Raw genomic sequence first — 18498 nt, forward strand, 5'->3', positions numbered from 1 at the left:
GGGGTAAAAATGAACAAGTTATTATTTTAAAAGCTATCATGTTCTGATGATCTCAGAAATGGTCATTGGTTGGTAAGTCCTTGCTACATTGCTGCCGCAGTTCTTTCTCTGTGTTTTTTTTTTAAATCGTGGAGCTACGTGCTCCAAAGGAATCATCAGGGGACGTCTTGTAATGTAAACTGTGTCCACCCATTCGTTCATGTTTACCAAAAATTACTTTTCCTAGGAAGTAATGTCTAAAATTATAATGTAAATTTCTGAGTACATGTTTGTATAAAACATAAATTTTTCCCCGCTAGTACTAAATATGTGGAAAGCATAACTTTTTTCCTAGCATTGGTCTTTTACTGCAAAGGCAAGCCAATACCTTGAGTCTGTGAATGTACTGAATGTCTTTTATGCATAAATCACACCTGTAATTCACCATCTAGGAATCTCTAGTTTACTTTGTATGAGGAACAAGAACTGGGAGAAACTTGTGACAACCATGCTTTTTTCTCCCCAATGTTTATAGTTGTCTTGCCCCTAGACCTAATTTACCATCAGTTTTTCTTAAGCTTGTTGACTGAAAAGAAAAAGAAAAATGAACAACCTAAAAGTTGAGAATTGTGTTTTATTTGGTGGACAGAACTGAGGACTTAAGCCTGGGATGCAAGCTCTCAGGTAGCGCTAAGGGATGGCTCCAAAGAGGTAAGGGAGGAGCCAGCATACAGAGGAGTTTTGGCAACAAAGACCAGGTAGTCGGAACATCGAAAGATTTCTGTTAATTAAAGAAAACCAGAGATCTCAACTCAAGGAATTTAGCTCTTTTCCATGTGTGGGAAGATGCAAGAGCCTGGACTCACTAAATTCCTTTGATATGCACCTCAGCTCTCTGGGGCCAGTATCCTGTGCTTTCTCATCCTGAGTCTCCTCTGGGTGCTCCAGTGGGGGTGGCTGCAGCTGGCTGACTGCTAGATGGTGGGCATCCTCCTTCTATCTTGAGTTCCTTCAGGGTGGCTGTAATGTGATGGCTTGATGGCTGCAACATCCTTTGTTTACTGATATACCAGGCAACATTTTTTCATTGATAAGCTACTTGTCATTTTTAGTTTTTCCAAAAAACCCAACTTAGTTTTCATAGAAACAAGAACTTTTTCCATCCTCCGACTTCACTGGTTTTACATCATGTTTAATTAAAGATGAGAATGAGTCCTAACATAAATGGGTGGGGGAACAAACACAGCACAGTCTTGGTAAGCATGCAAACTTAGGTGATGGGAGCAATGTGAAACAGGAGCTCTTGAGAGGACTCAGCCTAGGTTTTTCCAAGAGAGTGGAGATTGTTCGTTAATCCAGGAAGGTTTTGAAATGGAGGTCAGTTGCAGACCCTTGGACTCTGTTGCTCTGTTGCAGTGGTTCTCCACTGAGGGCAGTTTTGCCCCCAGGGGACGTTTGGCAGTATCTGGAGACATTTTGATTGTCACAGTCTGGGAGGGGGAATACCCCTGGCATCTCGTGAGTAGAGGCCAGGGATGCTGCTGAAACATCTGCAAAGCACAGAACAGCTCCTCACCAGAAAGGAGTATTTGGCCCAAAATGTTGTGATAGTGTCCAGATTGAGAAGTACTGCTCTGCTGTGGTCTAAATGGATTTATTATAATCTAGGTCCAACGTAGTTTTGAAAGATACCAGGGTGACACACAATATTTAAATATGTGCAGTCTGGGGGCAAAAATGAAGAGCTAAAAGATTAGAAAGAAGGAAAGGTCATTGTACTTTAACCCTGGGATGCTGCTGTTATTGTAGATCTAACCCTCAAGGTCAACAAGAAGGTCAGAAAAGTTCATTAATTCATTCCTTACGAATTGAACAAATATCGAGTCCTCATGTATGTTGGTCTCAAGTGATGAAATGATAAAGAGTAAAACAGAATTTAAAAGATAATTCTGTTGTGACCCGTGTTATAAAGGAAGCCTAGAGGGAGGCTGCTTCTTAGCTGGAGTGTACCCACAATTCCTGATTCTGTGTTGAAAGAGAAATTTCTTAGGCAGGCGTTAAATTCTTAGGAGAGTGTCGGGGACAATGCTTGCAACTGTGGCTTTGTTGAAGGAATGGAAACACTCTCTCAAAAGCCAGTTTCTATAGCATTGAAGGCTGAAGGCTTAATATTATGTGGTTATTTGGGAAAGAACATTTCTATGGGAGCTGAAATTATAATCACTTATATTTTTAAGGCAGCACGGCTGCATGGGAACCAGCATGACCCTGCTGTGCTCAGGTGCTGTCACAGGCAGTAGGTGGGAGGGAGTTCTAGAAACTGGAAGTCCTCTGTTTGTATTGACAAGATGAGTATGTAAAGACAATGCGAGTTTCAAGGTGAGATTCTTAACCCAGGGCTGACATATTAGCTTTTGAAGGTCCATGAACAATTATAATTGTATACCACATTCTGTGTATGTGTGTATGTGTATATCATTTTTTTCTGTGTAATATGTTTGTATCTTCAGTGAGATTCTTTTTTTTCTCTCATAGTTAGATTTTGAATATAGCTCCCTATGCTATACATAGGACCTTGTTGTGTATCTATTTTATATATACTAGTGTGTATCTGCTAATCCCAAACTCCTAATTTATCCCTCCCCACCCCTTTCCCCTTTGGTAATCATCAGTTTGTTTTCTATGTCTGTGAGTCTGTTTCTGTTTTGTAAGTAAGTTCATTTGTGTCATATTTTAGATTCCACATATGAGTGGTATCATATGGTATTTGTCTTTCTCTGTCTGACTTACTTCACTTAGTATGATGATCTCTAGGTCCATCCGTGTTGCTGCAAGTGGCATTATTTCATTCTTTTTTTATGGCTGGGTAGTATTCCATCGTATATGTGTGTACCATCTCTTCTTATGAGATTCTTAAAGGAAATTACAGGACACGAAGAAGATTATGCACCACTGTTTCTAAGAATTATACTTGCATCCTTCAGTCTCAAGTTAGGCTCACCTCTGATTTTAGAATATCTCAGCAGTAAGGCTCCTTGTCCTCCTCCTCCTTGCTTCCCATGTCTTCCAAGAACACACATGTAATTGAAAGATATGATACTGCAGTTAGGAAAAAGTCAGTTCTGAAATGTGTCTCTGGTCACTGTTACTCATGTGCTACAGAGCTTCCATCAATGAATTACTGTTTGTGCCATTTGAATTGACATGACATTTGTCTTAAACCATCTCAGCTGGTAGGACATTATAACAAAGAAACAAAAAGCAGTAATTTGCTACTAAAAGGGTTGGGTTTTGTGCTGTACATGTTCCTTCATAAACCTCAGGTGACAGAGATCAACACGGAGACACACCCTCCAAGGAATTTGTTCCTAAAGAATTCTCAGAAAGAGAGTATAGAGTGCTTTGTTTAAGTGGAAAATATCCAAAAGTGGTTTGGGAGTCTTTTCCCTCCTATTTTCCTTCAGGGTGTTGTAATACATATTTAAATTTGAATGTTTTAAACTCAGTTGAGCTCTACCACCAGAAAGCAGAGGCAGAGATTTTGCATGTGTTATAAAATTTCCTTGGAAAGTAACCATTGAAACGTTTATGGGAATTAATCAGAAACATGATGAGTTGATTTTAAATTTCTAAACAGCTGCATATATGGTATCTTCTGCACCCATATGATACTGGAATGCCTTGGTGCATTAGATTGTGGTTTTATTAAACACATTTTTATGGTTTACCAAAATAAGCTAATCATGCTTATTTTCTTTTCCTTCCAGAGAGACAACCACAGAATTAGCTGGAAGTCTACCAAGGTGAGCAGTGCACTTTGCTTATTCTGTACGTGAGTTCTGATACACCCTCTGACAGAAGAGCTGTGTCCTCCTGGAGAGGTCTTCATTTTCTCTTTCTCACATTAGATTTTAAGACCCAGTGCCTCACCATGTAAATGCCATAAACTGTGTATTAGTCGCATATAAGTGATATAACCAAGAAGTAATGAGGGTGATGTCCATATATGACTTAGAGGAATTGTCCTCATCCCTTGGAAGTTATATCACATATACACATAGGTATATCGGAGCTATTTTCTCCACAGAAATCGTAAACGTGCCTCTTCCTTTATTATATTCACGGGTATTGGCAATCTAAAGACAGAATGAATTGTTTTTTTTCTTTGCTATATCCATTAGTAGTATTGTGTTGAAGAATTTATGGACTTGTGAAAATTTTGAGCTTCCCCTAAAGAACTTACATCATACTTTTGATGATAATATAAATGCATTTGTGATTCACATCATCATTTAAATGCCTAGTTACTGTCTCACCAGGGAGAGAAATCAACATATAAATTGGTTGATGTCTTTAATGTATTTTGGATATGTTATGTCACTGTATGAAATGAGATGATTGACAGGATGCCAGTTATAGACAACTAGCCATCAGAAATGATTACCACTATTTATTAGAAGAAAGGAAAAGAAAGGGAACAGAAATGTTTTACGAAATATTTTCCTGGGCACCGCATACAGCACCTAGCATCACGCCTGTGTCCTTGAAGGTGCTTGTTAACTGTCTGTGAATGAATGAGTAGAGTACAGGGTTTTGCCTGGGAAGTGTTGGAAACAGAAATCAAGAGAATCTCAAGAACCAGAAAAAGAAGAGCTTACAGAATGTAATGTTGAACAGGACTAGAGGGTGGTGGAGAGTACATATCCGCACCATCTGTTCCAGGAGATAAGCACATGTGGTTGCTTTTTTTTTTTTTTAACGTAAAGAAAATCTTTGCTTTTAGGATCATGATTTGCATATGACCAAAAAACTGTTTACTGTGATTCAGATATTTAAATTACTATATGTCTTAATTCTTTAGATAACATCCCAAAGGAGCATTTCAACCACGTGCTGGTTTCAGGGTTAAAAGTGTGCGTGTGTTGTGGTGTACGTGTCCCCACTGAGTTTGTTTGTCGCGGTGCTTTCATTACGGAGAGAGTCTAGTGTGAAGACCCAGGCATCTCATCATTTTCTGGAAGAGAGAGAGTTGTGCATCTGCCCATGTTTGTGGTGCAGAAGTTAATCCCCAAATAATGGAATGAAGGATGACTTTTAAACTTTTCTAGAATGGCTAAGGAGCGGGCCACCCCCGTGTTGTCAGATGAGACCCACACGGAGCTGTAATCATGCAGATAAAAATTACTCAGATGTCTGCAAAATCTGGTGCACACCCTGAATTCTATTAAGTACTATTCTGTTGTGAATACCAAGTGGTAATTCCCACATTCACCACAAATGATCTTCGGTTGTAGCTGGTTTATTACTGGAGGGAATCTGCTCCCTTCTTGAGTTTTGTGGAAGGTATTTTAGCAATGAGCCTACTTACTGTTTTTTTCCATGATTTTTTGTTACTCTGTTATTGCACTGTGTTGAGAATAAACACGACACCAGTCCCATTCTAACTGCAATGGGCGGTTGTAATGTGTGGCGGTAAGGGCGTGAGAAATAATATGTCCGTTATTTCTCAATTATTCTTCTAATGTAGCCTGAGGTATTCTTTTGACTTTCTCCAGGGGCAGTTTGGGACATTATCCATTGATAATTATTTCCCTTCTTCATGTTAACGTGAAGTAATGTGATTATTTGATATTGAAGACTTCTCTTGGCATCCAGACTGTCTCTTCTGCTAGCGATTATTTGTTCTACGGTCTTGTGGAATTCAATCAGGTATTCAACTTTCAGCCTTTTTTTCAAATTTCTTCAGCCTGTCACTGTGAAAGTGCAAATGAGCCCTGGAAAACCTTGGTGCATTTAGAACAAGGCACCTGTCGTTAACTCTGTTTGTTTGTTGGCTAATGATTAGTGGAACATGACATGTTGGGGTTTTTATCCTTTTAGTCATAAAAGTGCGCTTATGTGGTGACATCTAGGAAAATGGAAAATTGCAATTCAGGCAACTGCTAACTTGTGATAGGTGGCTGGAAAGGAAGTGTTTTATAGCAGGTTTATGCTTTGGTTTTCCTCGGCTTTGACTGTCTTGAAATTTTCTGAAAGGCCACTTACAAATATTACACAAAGATGGGGTATTTCAACTTTAATTGCTTTACATAGGTGGCCACTGATGGACAGTATTCAGTGAAAATGTACAAATCACATAGCAGTGGATTGTGTCTTGGTTGTTAAAAATGTGTTGAGGTTGATATGAGATACATGGGCAAGGCACTTGAACAGACACCTGGTTTGTCCGTCATTACTAATGATAACCCAAATGTGTCTTTGAATTCTTGGCATTGCTGAAGTTAAAGCCTAGTAATAATATGTCACCAGAAAAAAAATTAGATTCTATGAGCAACATGCACTAAACATTGTAATTATATTATAAATATTAAAACCAATGATCTTGTCAGGATTAAAACAAATGTTTACACTGGCTACATGTTCTATGCATGCTGTCGTCTTAATCTAGAAGTGTTCTGGAAGAGGGATGTCTGGGTCCATTTCTTGACCTGTTAAAAGGGTCGTTTTTAATCTGACATATGACGCCTCGCTTTTATTTTGCTGTAGCAAAGGACAGTTTAGCAGTCTGGACAATTGTTCTTCTCCATTGCAAGCATGCCTTTCAAGCTCTTTTTCAATGGTGCAAAGTTTTTAGTTTAGGTAGATATGTTTTAATTAAATCATGGTAAAACCCCAATTGTTCAAATGGAATGGAGGCATTAAATTACTTATGATAAGCTGGGGTTTTAATATAAAGAATGATTGTACAGAGGGAACACTTTATTTTGGATAGCAGAGTAAAGGTGTAAACAAGGTATATATTAACAGAGGTTTTACTGTCATCTTACAATATTCGTGGCTGTTTTTGAAAAAAAGAGAGCATTTTAATTCCTTAAACAGTCAGCTGTTTCTCAGCAAAACCTAAACAACATAGAAAATAAAGCTGTTTAATAGACCTCTTAATAGGTGCATTTTAAAAACTACAGTAGAGATTCATGAGCAGGTTTTAAAGCTCAACACCCAGAAGTTAGGAAGCTCTTTGAAAAACATGAAGTATTGGTAAATGAAGCTTACGATAATTAAATATGTAAAAAAAATGCCATTTTTTTTTTTTACTGGATTTTAGCAGAAACCAATAGAGGCAGGGGCCAAAGGTGAAAGTTATAAAAGAAACACTGCCTGTTTTAATCCAATAACCTGATCTTTTTTCTGTGCCTCCTCAGAGGGGTTAGGAAACAAATACTCAGTGGAAGCAATGGAGTCCCCAAGACCTAGAACATCACACTGTGAACCATAGGATTATTGTTTGAGCTTCTCTATCAAGAAGTTAGAACTACTTGGTTGGTGTGACTATCAGAGAGAAAAGTCATGACGTGGCAGTTTTACTTATGGGATTTTGATCTTCAGTTATTGGTCTTTGTTATCTGAAAGTTGAATTCAGTGGGTTCCATGTAGTGGGAGGGCAAGACTGAACTCTCTGATTGACCAGATTTCTCAGTCATGGGTGTCACTGGTCAGGTAGCAGCAAGGGGAAAATGTGGAGACAGAGAATCAAAGCAACCTCTGCAGCTCAGCTTGCCACTTGTGCTCTGCGGGCTTTCAGTGAGATGTTCAGTCCCCTGTGGGGGGCTTTGTCCTCAATTAAGATGCTGTGTTCTGAAAAACCTTTAGAAATTAGAAGATAAGACTGTTGGTGACACCAAAAGCAAAGGCAACAAAAGCAAAAGTAAACAAGTGGGACTACATCAAACTAAAGAGCTTTCTGCACAGCAGAGGAAACCATCAACAAAATGAAAAGGCAACCTATGGAATGGGAGAAAATATTTGCAAACTATATGTCTAATAAGGTCTGAATATCCAAAATATGTAAAGAACTCACACAACTCAAAAGCAAAAAAAAAAATTCAGCAATCTAATTTTTAAAATGGGCAGAGGACCTGAATAGACATTTTTTCCAAAGAAGACATACAGATGGCCAACAGGTACATGAAAAGATGCTCAACGTGACAGATCATCGGGGAAATGCAAACCAAGATCACAATGAGCTATCATCTCACACCTGTTAGGAGGACTCTCATCAAAAAGACAAGAGATAACAAGTGTTGGTGAGGATACGGAGAAAGGGAATCTCATGCATTGGGAATGTAAATGGTGCAGCTACTATGGAGAATAGTATGGTGGTTCCTCAAAAAATTAAAACTAGAACTACCCTATAATCGAGCAGTTCCACTTCTGAGTATTTATCCAAAGGAAATGAAAACAGGATCTCAAAAAGATATCTGCATTCCCATGTTCATTGAAGCAGGATTCACCATAGTAAAGAAATGGAAACAACCTAAGAGTCTTTCAGTGGATGAATGGATAAAGAAGTTGTGGTGTATACACACACTGGAATATTATTCAACCATGAGACAGAAGGAATTTTGCCATTTGTGACAACATGGATAGACCTTGAGGGCATTATGCTAACTGAAGTAGGCCAGACAGAGAGAAAGACAAAGACCACATGGTATCACTTATATGTGGAATCTAAAATAAAGTCAAACACATAGAAGCAGAGAGAAGAAAAATGGTTGCCAGGGCCTGGGGGGTGGAGGAAATAGGAAAAAAAATGTTGATACATCCAGGCCAACCTCTTACTACGTAATCTAGAACTGATGAACATTTCCTATCTTCTTTCTAATCCCTAAGAAAGAACAATTTTCCCAATTTCCTGGGACCCAGATGTGATGCAGTTCAATATTTACAACATCCATCATTTGTTCATTAATTCAACAAAGGTGCATCAAACGCTAGCTGCATGCCAAAAATGGTTATAGGCTGGGTGGTAGAAAACAAACTGATCATCAGCTCTTCTCCTAAGTAGTATAGTCTAGTGTAGCAGATACAGATGATCAAAGTGCTGGGTGGAAAGTGTTCAATGCCATCAGAAAGGTAGAAAGACATGTAAATAAACAAAAGGCACCAAGGGATTTCAGCAGTGAGATGGGATTCCTCTGATTGGAAGTATCAGGGACAGCATCCTAACTCAACCTTCTGTGCAGGACTTGGACAGATGGGTCAGGTTGGAGCATGTGGCATGGAGAGGGCTGTGCGCTCCACACAGAGGGATCATCACCCAGAGGAGGTGTGCAAGGAACAGGAAGTGGTGCCATCTTGGATGGTGTTCAGAGGCAAGGCAAGAAGAGGTGCTTGGAAGATCACTGGTTGATGTGAAGGGTTTAGACACTGGTCTGAAGAGCTGTTATTCTCTTTGATACTGTTCATCTGGGGAACATTCTAAGCTGTTGCTTATGAAGAGTCAGCTGGGCAAACTGATAGAATGGATTTGGGGAAAGAAAAAAAGGGTTGACATTCTCCACATGGGACCCGATGCTACTTCCAGACCTTACTATCCCTAGAGCTCCCTTCTCTCAGATTCACTCTTTGGCTAACAATAGAAAACAAGCCCTCTGGTTTAAGTGATTGTTTTCCAAGCCTTACACTGCCCAGTTTCCTGTTTCCAGCACCCACCATCATACTGCATACCAACTTTGAAGCCACAGTTGCAGTTGGTAAGAAGTATTCTTTCTTTTTCCTTGCCCCAACCCCTCACCTCCTCATCTTTTGCAGTGCATCCCCCACGTGTAGCCTATGACTAAATTCTTTCCTGCATGAATCTTTCTCTTACAATATCTTTCTTTATTATGTTTCCTAAGTTGAATCCATTTAGTAAAAGTTGTTGTAGCTGTATCAGGGTAGAAAATGCAGATTGAGTTTGTAGCTATAGTCCAAGAGGTCTGAGAAGACGCAAGGTTAGTGTGGTGCCCTTATCTGTTCTTTCTTTCTCCTCTGCCATCCTCAGCATCTTGTATATGATGTGCCTCATGCTCACAATATGACTGCCACAGCTCCAGCCATCACATGGAGACATGACCACATCCAGTGAAGAAGGGCATTTTTTTCTCGTGTATTTCTATTTTAGGGAAGAATTTCTTGCCCATACCTAAACTCTTAGGGAGGGGAAATTGGGTTTCTGGTATTTGCAGTCTTTATAATGGGAGACCTATTCTGCCATCAAGGAGGAAGGAAGGGTCAGGGTGGGGGAAAATGGCTTTATGCACTTAAGGAGTGGTATCTGCGACAAGAACTCTTCTCTCACTTAATCTTCAGCCTATGCCAGCTGGCCTTCTGACCCTTTCATTCCACTAAACTGGCCTGGTCAAGGTCAACAGTAGCCTCCATCAACTGTTGGAGTGGCCAGTGGCCATTTATCTGTTTTCTTATCTGGTCTTTTGGCTGCACATAAAGTGGGGACTTCCTTCTTCTCCATGAAATGCTGCCTTAGTTTTTGGGACACCAATCTCTCCCAGTTTTCTCCTGCTCTCACTGGCCATCCTTTCCTAGTCGGCCTGCCTGTTCTTCTTTCTCTACTGGACTCTACGTGCTGAGCTGCCCAGGGCTTCCTTTGGCCATTTCTCTCTTCACTTGTAGAGAGAACGTGGAGAGAGATGTCCTAAAGTTCATCTTTATGAGGATAGTTTCCCGTTTTTATATCTCCAGCCTCAACTTATCCCTCGAGCTTCAAATCTGTATACCCCGCTATCAATTTAATATCCCTTCTTGGATGTATAAGCTTCAACTTGATGTGACCAAAAAGAACTCTCGAATCCTACCCCCCCACACACCTTACCATCATGCACCCAACTGTTCAAATAAGAACCCTAAAGTTATTTATATTGCCTTTCTTTTTCTCACACTTAGCGGGCCATCCATCAGCAAAGCCTATTGGTTAAAACTCCAAAATTCATCTTCAGTTTGGTCACTTTCTCCATCTCTTTCTAAGCCACCGTAGACTCCCACCTGCACTATGAAAATGGCCCCTAACTGGTCTCCCACTTTATCTTTTGCAAATCGTTCTCCACATGGCAGCCCGAGAGATCTTTGAAAAGTCATCAATCAAACCACATTGTTTTTGCCTTCAAACTGGGCAACAGTTTGCTCTTGCTGGGAATTAAGTCAGCACCGCGTACTTTGACTTCTGGGGGCCTCCGTGGGCGGCCTCTGTCTACCTCTGCAACCTCATTGCCTCCTGCTTGCCCTCTCCTCTACTTTGTTCCTGACCCATTGGCCTTTCCTCCCTCTTCCTTCCTCAGAGATCACGCCTCTGACCATCCTATTCTAAGTAGTCCCCTCTGTAGTGCAGTTACTGTCACACCACCATATTGTATGGCCCACAGAGCAGTTGTCATTTTGTTTATTTGTCCATTTATCTCTTATCTGTTCCCTTCCCTTCATTCCCAGAACAGAGTCTCCTTTGGCTTTCTTGTTTATTCCTCCGTTCACAGGACTCCCCAACAGAGCTGGCAGCCAATAGATTTGTTGAATAACTGTGTGGGCCCCCATTTTAGAGAGAAGAAAACTGAGGACTGGTCTCTGGGTCTTTGCGTTTCTTCCTCTGTCTACTTGGAGGTCTCTTGTCATCTCCCTGTTCTTTTTCTCCTCCCCCAAACTCTCTCTCACTCATTCTTTTAGACCAAGGTTGACAAATTATAGCCCACAGACCAATTCCCACCTGTGGCCTGTTCTTATAAATAAGTTTTTAACGGAACACAGCCAAACCCATCTATTTACACATTGCCAATGTCTGGACTTATGCTACATAATCAGAGTTGAGTAGTTGTGGTAAAGACTGTAATGACCTGGCAAACCAAAAATATTCATTGTTTAGTTTCATGGAAAAGGTTTGCCAACCCCTGCTCCAGACGCATCTTAGATGCGATTTCTTCCCTGAAGACTTCTCTGTCCTGAAGGGCATCATGACTCTTCTGTTAGTTTCCAAAGTCCCCAGTGCTAACTCCTATCCTAGTATCTGCATCATTGACAACAGAGTTCAATGGCAGACTTTTAGACCTTCTCCACTAAGTAGGAAATGCATTGAGAGCTCACCATTATTCATAATTTTCCCTCAATGTCTAGCAGTGCCTGAAACATAGTAATAATAAATATTTACATAAGTCTTTGAATAGATGTTTAGATGAATGAATAAAAGTTTGAATTGGGAAGTGACCTAGTCTCCTGGCGCTGCTATCACGAAATACCATAGACTGGGTGACTTAAACATTTATTTCTCACAGTTCTGGAAACTGGGAGGTCCAAGATCAAAGTGCTGGCAGATTCAGCGCCTGGGTGAGGACCAGCTTCCTGGTTTACTGTCTGCTGCCTTCTTTCTGTATCCTCACCAGGTTTGGGGGTGGGGGGAGAGGAGAAGGGAGAAGGAGCTAGCTCTGGTCTCTTTTTATGAGGACTCTAATCCCATCATGAGGACCCCACCCTAATGACCTCAGCTAAACCTAATTACCTCCCAGAGACCTCACCTCCTAATTGCATCACACTGGGCCTTAGGGCTTCAACAGACGAGGAAAACAAGGGAGGAAGCATTGACGAAAACCCCCAAAGTGCCAGTTTTAGACCAGATACATGATTTCTGCCTTCCATCACCCTTCCCACTCTGCTCACCGCATTATACTCTTGGCATCCAGAAACATTCATCTTATTGGCTGGAAAGTTATTAACCGAAATTTGACTGTGACTGAGCTGTTCAGAGCTGTTGTCTTGTGTCTGTGTTAGCACAGAGGTTAAGAGGTTGGACTTTGGGCTCAGACATGCTTGAATGTTGTGTCTGCCATTTCTTAATCGTGTGACCTGCAGCAAGTTAGTTAATATCTCTGTCTCGGGTTTCCATTTGAAAATTTGGAAAAATTATGATGCCCATCTTATAGTGTTGCTGTGAGAAGATAGTGTATATAAAGGGTTTAGCCTGGCACCCAGGGAGTAATCAATACATGGTACCTCTTAGAGTGGTGCATCCAGAGGGAGCTTTATGCTCATTATTTGGGTGATGCCCCTGTCAAGACAAGATGCCTTGTTGCATGATAAGAAGCAGCCCAGCGAAGTGATTTAGCACATTCTCTCTGGAGACAAACTCTAGAGAGTATTCAAATCCCCGTTCAGCTCCTTACTAGCTCTGTGATCTTGGGTAAACCTCTTCACCTCTCTGTGCCTCTTTTTCTTTATCTAAGTCAGGGGTCATAATAGGACTCATTGTTCAGAGAAAGAACGGAAGTAATAGGTGTAAAGTGCTCAAAACAATGCTATTTTTATTTTACTGTACAGAATTTCGAGTGGCGTGCTAGTTGAAATTTATGATGGGGGATGAAGGAGTATTAAGCCACAGGCGATGGAAACCTCTAATGCAGATATTAATGATTCAGTGGCTACGTTTTTGCCTTGTTATGCATGATTATTGATTTAAAACAAAATGCCCCCAGTATTAAATATAAAATTCCCTTGACCTTGCTATAATGTATGAAAATAACAATTACCCAAAGAAAGTGCATGTGCAGACTTTGCCCATGTGTCTTGGGCAGCTCTACCAGGAACATGGTTTTCATTCATTCTCCAGATAACCTAAATCGAAACATTTCATTCTTTATGGATGTATATAAGAGTCCATAGTGACTGAATTAAATTACACTTGTTTTATAATATAGTGTTCTGATGTGTAACAGACTATCAAAGGAACGATCTTTACGAGGAAAACTTTAGAATGTTGTTAAGTTACTCACTGCATGACCTATTTAAACGGCTCAGATTCTTCTTGTTGTAGACTGCATAATTAAATTTTAAATGGAACATGATAAAGAAATTATACTGGTGATCTCTGGAGATTTTGATACCCTATTTGGCTCTTTATAAGAGTATAGCAAAGGCATACTTTAAAATTTAATAAAGGCCTGCCCTAATTTTTTTCCCTTTTAGATTTTCTTTATCTGCTCAGGAATCCAAAGCTGTTATATTATCCACAAGTGTTACCTGAAATAAATGATCAAAATAAAAATTCTTAAAAGCACATTTATCCCAATTTGAGAATTCCATTATTTGCACATGAGAGCTTTTGTGTAGCCGTTGAACTCCTTGAAGATAAAACCTGCCATTTCCTGAATTTGTCACCGTAGAGAATTGGGGCTTTATTCATTCTGTTTGTGGAAGCATTTGTATCTTCAGAGCTTCTAGAGCAAAGGGGTAGAAAATGGATTCCATGGCAGAGATAATTTTGCAATTAGAATTCCTTATTTCCTGTGTAGAAGCTGCACTTCTTGAGACAGTTGAAGGAAAAGCACATACACACGCGTGTGCGCACACACACACGCACACACAGACACATGCGCACACGCACACACAGCCTGCTGGAAGAAGGGCTGACGTAAAGGAGAATTCCTGGGTTGAGCATCCCAAGAGCTGTTGGGTAAAGAATTCTGTTTCATAACCTTCTATCATTCATTTTCTTTTGTATTTGAAGGGATGCTGCCAAGGTAAAATTATACGTTAAATAAATTTTTCTCATATTTACTTAATTCTGCTTTGTCATGTGAAGCATACTAGGAGAAAGGCTTCCCTAAAGGATTTCAGATTTTGCTGTCCACTGAGCTTTGACAAAACACAGGTGGGAGCTTTTCTCTTCCCATGCAGGGTCGGTTTGGTTTGTATTATACCTTCTTAAACATTTGCCTCCATCCATGTTTGGAATGTTTAAGCTACTAAGATCATGTAAATTAATAAAATTCATTCTCATTTATACATACATATTTTTAAATCTTACAAAGCTTTCTTTTCAGATTAGGTTTTGTAAATGTTTCTATTATGTATTTCCCTTTGCCTTCTTTCTGGCAAATATACAGATATCCTTTTGGGCCCAAAGCACTCAAGCATCTGACGTTGTTTTCATTTTTCAAATAAGCACCGTTAAACTCACATACCACTATATAAAACCAAACTGAGGCAGTGACGCAAGCCAACAGAGAAAATCAATTCACCGTTTAGCCTGACTGTTCATCCTTAACTCTCTGCTTGTCACGCTTTGGGTGGGGCAGGAAGGATGGAACTTCAAGGAGTAATGCTGAGCTATATAAAGCAGGCTAATGAGAAATTCATGTCAGTAAGTGGAAATTCTGCTTTACCAACACAATACAACATTTGAGACCCTCTCTCAGCCAGGTTCAGACCTATGGAACTCAGGTGAGCATCTCCAAGAGTGACACCTGGTGGCCCATAACTCATTATAATGCACTCAGTTCCCCTGATTTCCCCAAAGCAAAGGGGAATCATTCCCAGATGAGGCTTTCACTAAAACAGGTTTCTGTGGATAGTCCACAATTTAAAAAATATATGTAATGAATAATGAAGATGTTTATGGATATAATAAATAATGAAACTTTAAAATGAATCTGTTGATATTTAACAGTATGGTTATTGTATTGTATCACCAAGTACCCGTGTGAACAAGGAAATTTATGAGGTTCTATGGAGGGTGCAAGGTATGATGACCCCAGCTTTTAAGAACCAAAAAATTCTAAAAATGGAAATCTGATTTACGGTAGGAGAAAGTATGTTCCTCCCTAGCTCTCCATGCCAAGGACAAAGCCTGTCACATGCTAAGATGAAAACATGTCCATTGAATACATTGTGTCATATAAATTGACCAAATATTTAAGTTCGGAGGAGAGAGAGAGAACATTTTTCGGTAAGGCAATTAGAAAGAGATCTCACCATGGAGGATGTAGATATGCTGGGAAAAGACACAGCAGTAACAAAGCAAAGAGCTAAGAATATGGAGTTTTGAAACAGGGCTTCAGCCAGCTGGTTTCACCCAGATGGTTTGTTGAGAGAATAATGAATTATGAGATTAGAGAAGTAGGCAGAAGCCAGCTTGCGCACTTTAAAGGGAGAGAAGAGTTTTCTTTTTGCTTTGTTTTGTTTTCAATGGGCCATTGGAAGTATTTGAGCAGGATGAGTATATGATTCAAAGAGTGTGTGAGCGAGGTGACTTATTGTGTCCAGCAAAACGTATTATTCTGGAAAGAGCAACACCAGCCCATAAACTCCATGAGGATGCAGACCAAGTCCATCTTGTTCATCTCTTTTATCCTCAGCACCTAGAACAGAGCCCACAGCGCACGCTTGGTGCTCAAATAGCAGCCAAATGAATTAATGGTACGTGGGAGATGAGGATTTTTCCGAGTAGTTCGAATGAGCGTACTAAGCACATGAACTAGACTAGTCTTTGTAGAAAGAAAAAAGGCAATGAGTGATTACAGGAAATATTGGGAAAAACAAATCAGTATTACTTGCTTGGGCAGTGAAGGAAAGGTTTCTGATTTGTCTAGTTTCTGGTTTGGGCGTGTCATTGGTGTTGCCCACCAAACCCAGCGAGGGAGGTCTGGAGGGGGCTTGTTGAGAAATGTGGGGCTAGAAAAACAGTTGCCTTACACTGAGTTTGAGATAAATGCCAAATATTTAGATGAGCGTTTCTGGTGGAGGGTGAGGGTCACTAGTGGATGTGGAACCGTAGGTGTGAGCTTTGAGTAATAAAGCTTCTAGGGAGTTGCTTGCATGGAAGTTTAGTTGAAGTCATTTTGTGCGCATGTGGGTTTTGTGGTTGTCTGTCACAATGACATCCTTTGCCAAATTAGGCAAGATGCACATTTGATTCGGAGTCCTTGAGGACAACTGATGTTGAAGCATGGTTTCTAATTCATTCTGGAAACTTCTCAAGAGAATGAAAAAAGGAAGTTCTCTGGGGGTGACTTAAATATAGACTATGCTCTCCCTTTAAATGCCCACCTCAATTGCCATCTTGGTCCTGACACTTCACTAGGAAAATTTGGTCCCTGGCCCTGCTGGAGGGGTTGTGTTGGCAGCAGAATCCTGTATGCTGCCTGCTCCCATGTGGCCTTTCTCATCTTGGCCTGGTGCTTCTGGGCTAATTCCATCATGTCTGGAGTTTCATCTTTTCTGGGTTCTTGCCTGAAGTTCTGGCAGTTGACCGTGTTCCGTTGAGAAAGTCCTATCCAAGTTCAGTTTCCATGATGTAAGAGTTTCTCTTTAATACCAGGGGGAATTGAAACCCAAGTTGAATGTGACATTTCAGCGGTTTGTTCTGTAACCTTGTTGCAGCATTGCCGAAATGTTACAAATTAAAATTTTCTGTAAAAGAGCAGGGATTTGTTTAGGGATGCTTTGGGGACAACTTTAGGGATAACTGTTAAGGGAAAACAGGTCATAAAGGTAACCTGGGAACTGGTACAGCAGATCAGCCCAGGGGTTGTTGAATCATGCAGATTTTAAATTTTGTTGGTGAATGTGTGTGGCCATTCAAGCATCCTACAGAGATGCTTGTGAGGGTGAAAAAGTTATGTTTCTGTTTTGAACTAGAGTAAAGGACAATAGTACTTTAGAAAACTGGAAAATGAAACTCTGAAAGGAACTAAGGACAGGACAGCAAGATCAAGTCAGAGCAGTTGTTGTGAACTATCAACCCAGTGACTGCAAAGATTTCTTATATTTCTTATTCTTCTGTCTTCCTCTTCCAAGCTCTCAGAGAATCTTTCCCTTCTCTGATGTGTGTGTGCGTTGTAGTTGACTTTGGTGAAGTAGAAAGCAGCGATGAGATCTTTAGAAGGAGCAAAGGTAAAGAAATGGTTGCTCTTGCTCAAGCAAAAAAAATTAATTTTCCAAAAACATTTTTAAAACAAATAAATCTCTTTCCTTAAAAAAAGAAGAAGAAGAAGAAGAAGAAGAAGTGGTCACTCTCAGTGGAGCAATAATTCCATTTTAACATAAAAATTGTCCAAGGTCACAAAGTCATATCTGCATGAGAATTGTGCAGATATTCTTAAGCTAGGGTTCTCCCCCACCCACCACCAGGCCTGTTATTTTTTGTACTTCCAATGGGAGGACTTTGGAGTTAGATGGAACTTACCTTGTGTCACCTCCTAGTTTTATAGATGAATAGACTGAGCATCAGGAAGCCAGCTCTCGTGACCACACCATTTGGGCTTGCTGGACAAGTCGATATTCGCTTGGTGTGGATGGAGTCCATGTTCATTTCAGGGTCTGTTCTTGAGGCCGTAGACATGGAACCCCTTTAACTACTTTCTGAGGCCTTTTTCCTCTCACATCTCTAGTAAGTTCTATCTGCCTCCCCTTTCTGACCTTGGGGACAACAATCTTCATTTCCAGTATCTTCATCAGAGCCTTGTTCTAACTAAATGAAAGCCAAGTGCTGAGACTTAGTTAATGCTGGTTATATCATGGTGAACAACAGTGCTTCTCAGATTTTAATATGCGTGTAAATTACCGAGGGGGGGGCTATTTAAATGCATATTCTGATCTAGTTAGTCTGAGATGAGACCTGAAATTCTGCATTTCAAACAAGCTCTCTTAGGAGATCTGCTGATTCTGGTCTTGAGACCACCTTGTGAGTACTAAGGGACTACAGACCCACCAGCCCCATCTTGTTTGAAAGACATAGCAGTCACTTTTCAGGTTCTACCTCCATATCTTTAGGAATATGATGCTTTTATTTATATTACTCTCCTTTACCTCTGGTTGGTTTGTTTCCTTTTTGAGAAGATGCTGCATAGCGTTCTGCAAACTGCCACTGCAGGAGTAATTTCTTTTCAAACTCCAAGATACTATAAAACCACTGTAGAAGCCTGT

General features: G+C 40.3%; 1 protein-coding gene across 4 annotated transcripts in view; it reads left to right on the forward strand.

Moving 5' to 3' along the window:
- Window positions 1-18498, forward strand: part of CELF2 (CUGBP Elav-like family member 2) — a 508100-nt gene that overhangs the window by 112844 nt on the left and 376758 nt on the right. For all 4 annotated transcript variants that reach the window (XM_057731022.1, XM_057731023.1, XM_057731026.1 and 1 more), the window contains exon 2: window positions 3747-3782. In XM_057731022.1, coding sequence (XP_057587005.1) covers window positions 3747-3782 — 36 coding nt within the window. The remainder of the gene's footprint in view (window positions 1-3746; window positions 3783-18498) is intronic.

This window comes from Hippopotamus amphibius, chromosome 4, assembly GCF_030028045.1.
Source record: "Hippopotamus amphibius kiboko isolate mHipAmp2 chromosome 4, mHipAmp2.hap2, whole genome shotgun sequence".
Taxonomy (NCBI): domain Eukaryota; kingdom Metazoa; phylum Chordata; class Mammalia; order Artiodactyla; family Hippopotamidae; genus Hippopotamus; species Hippopotamus amphibius.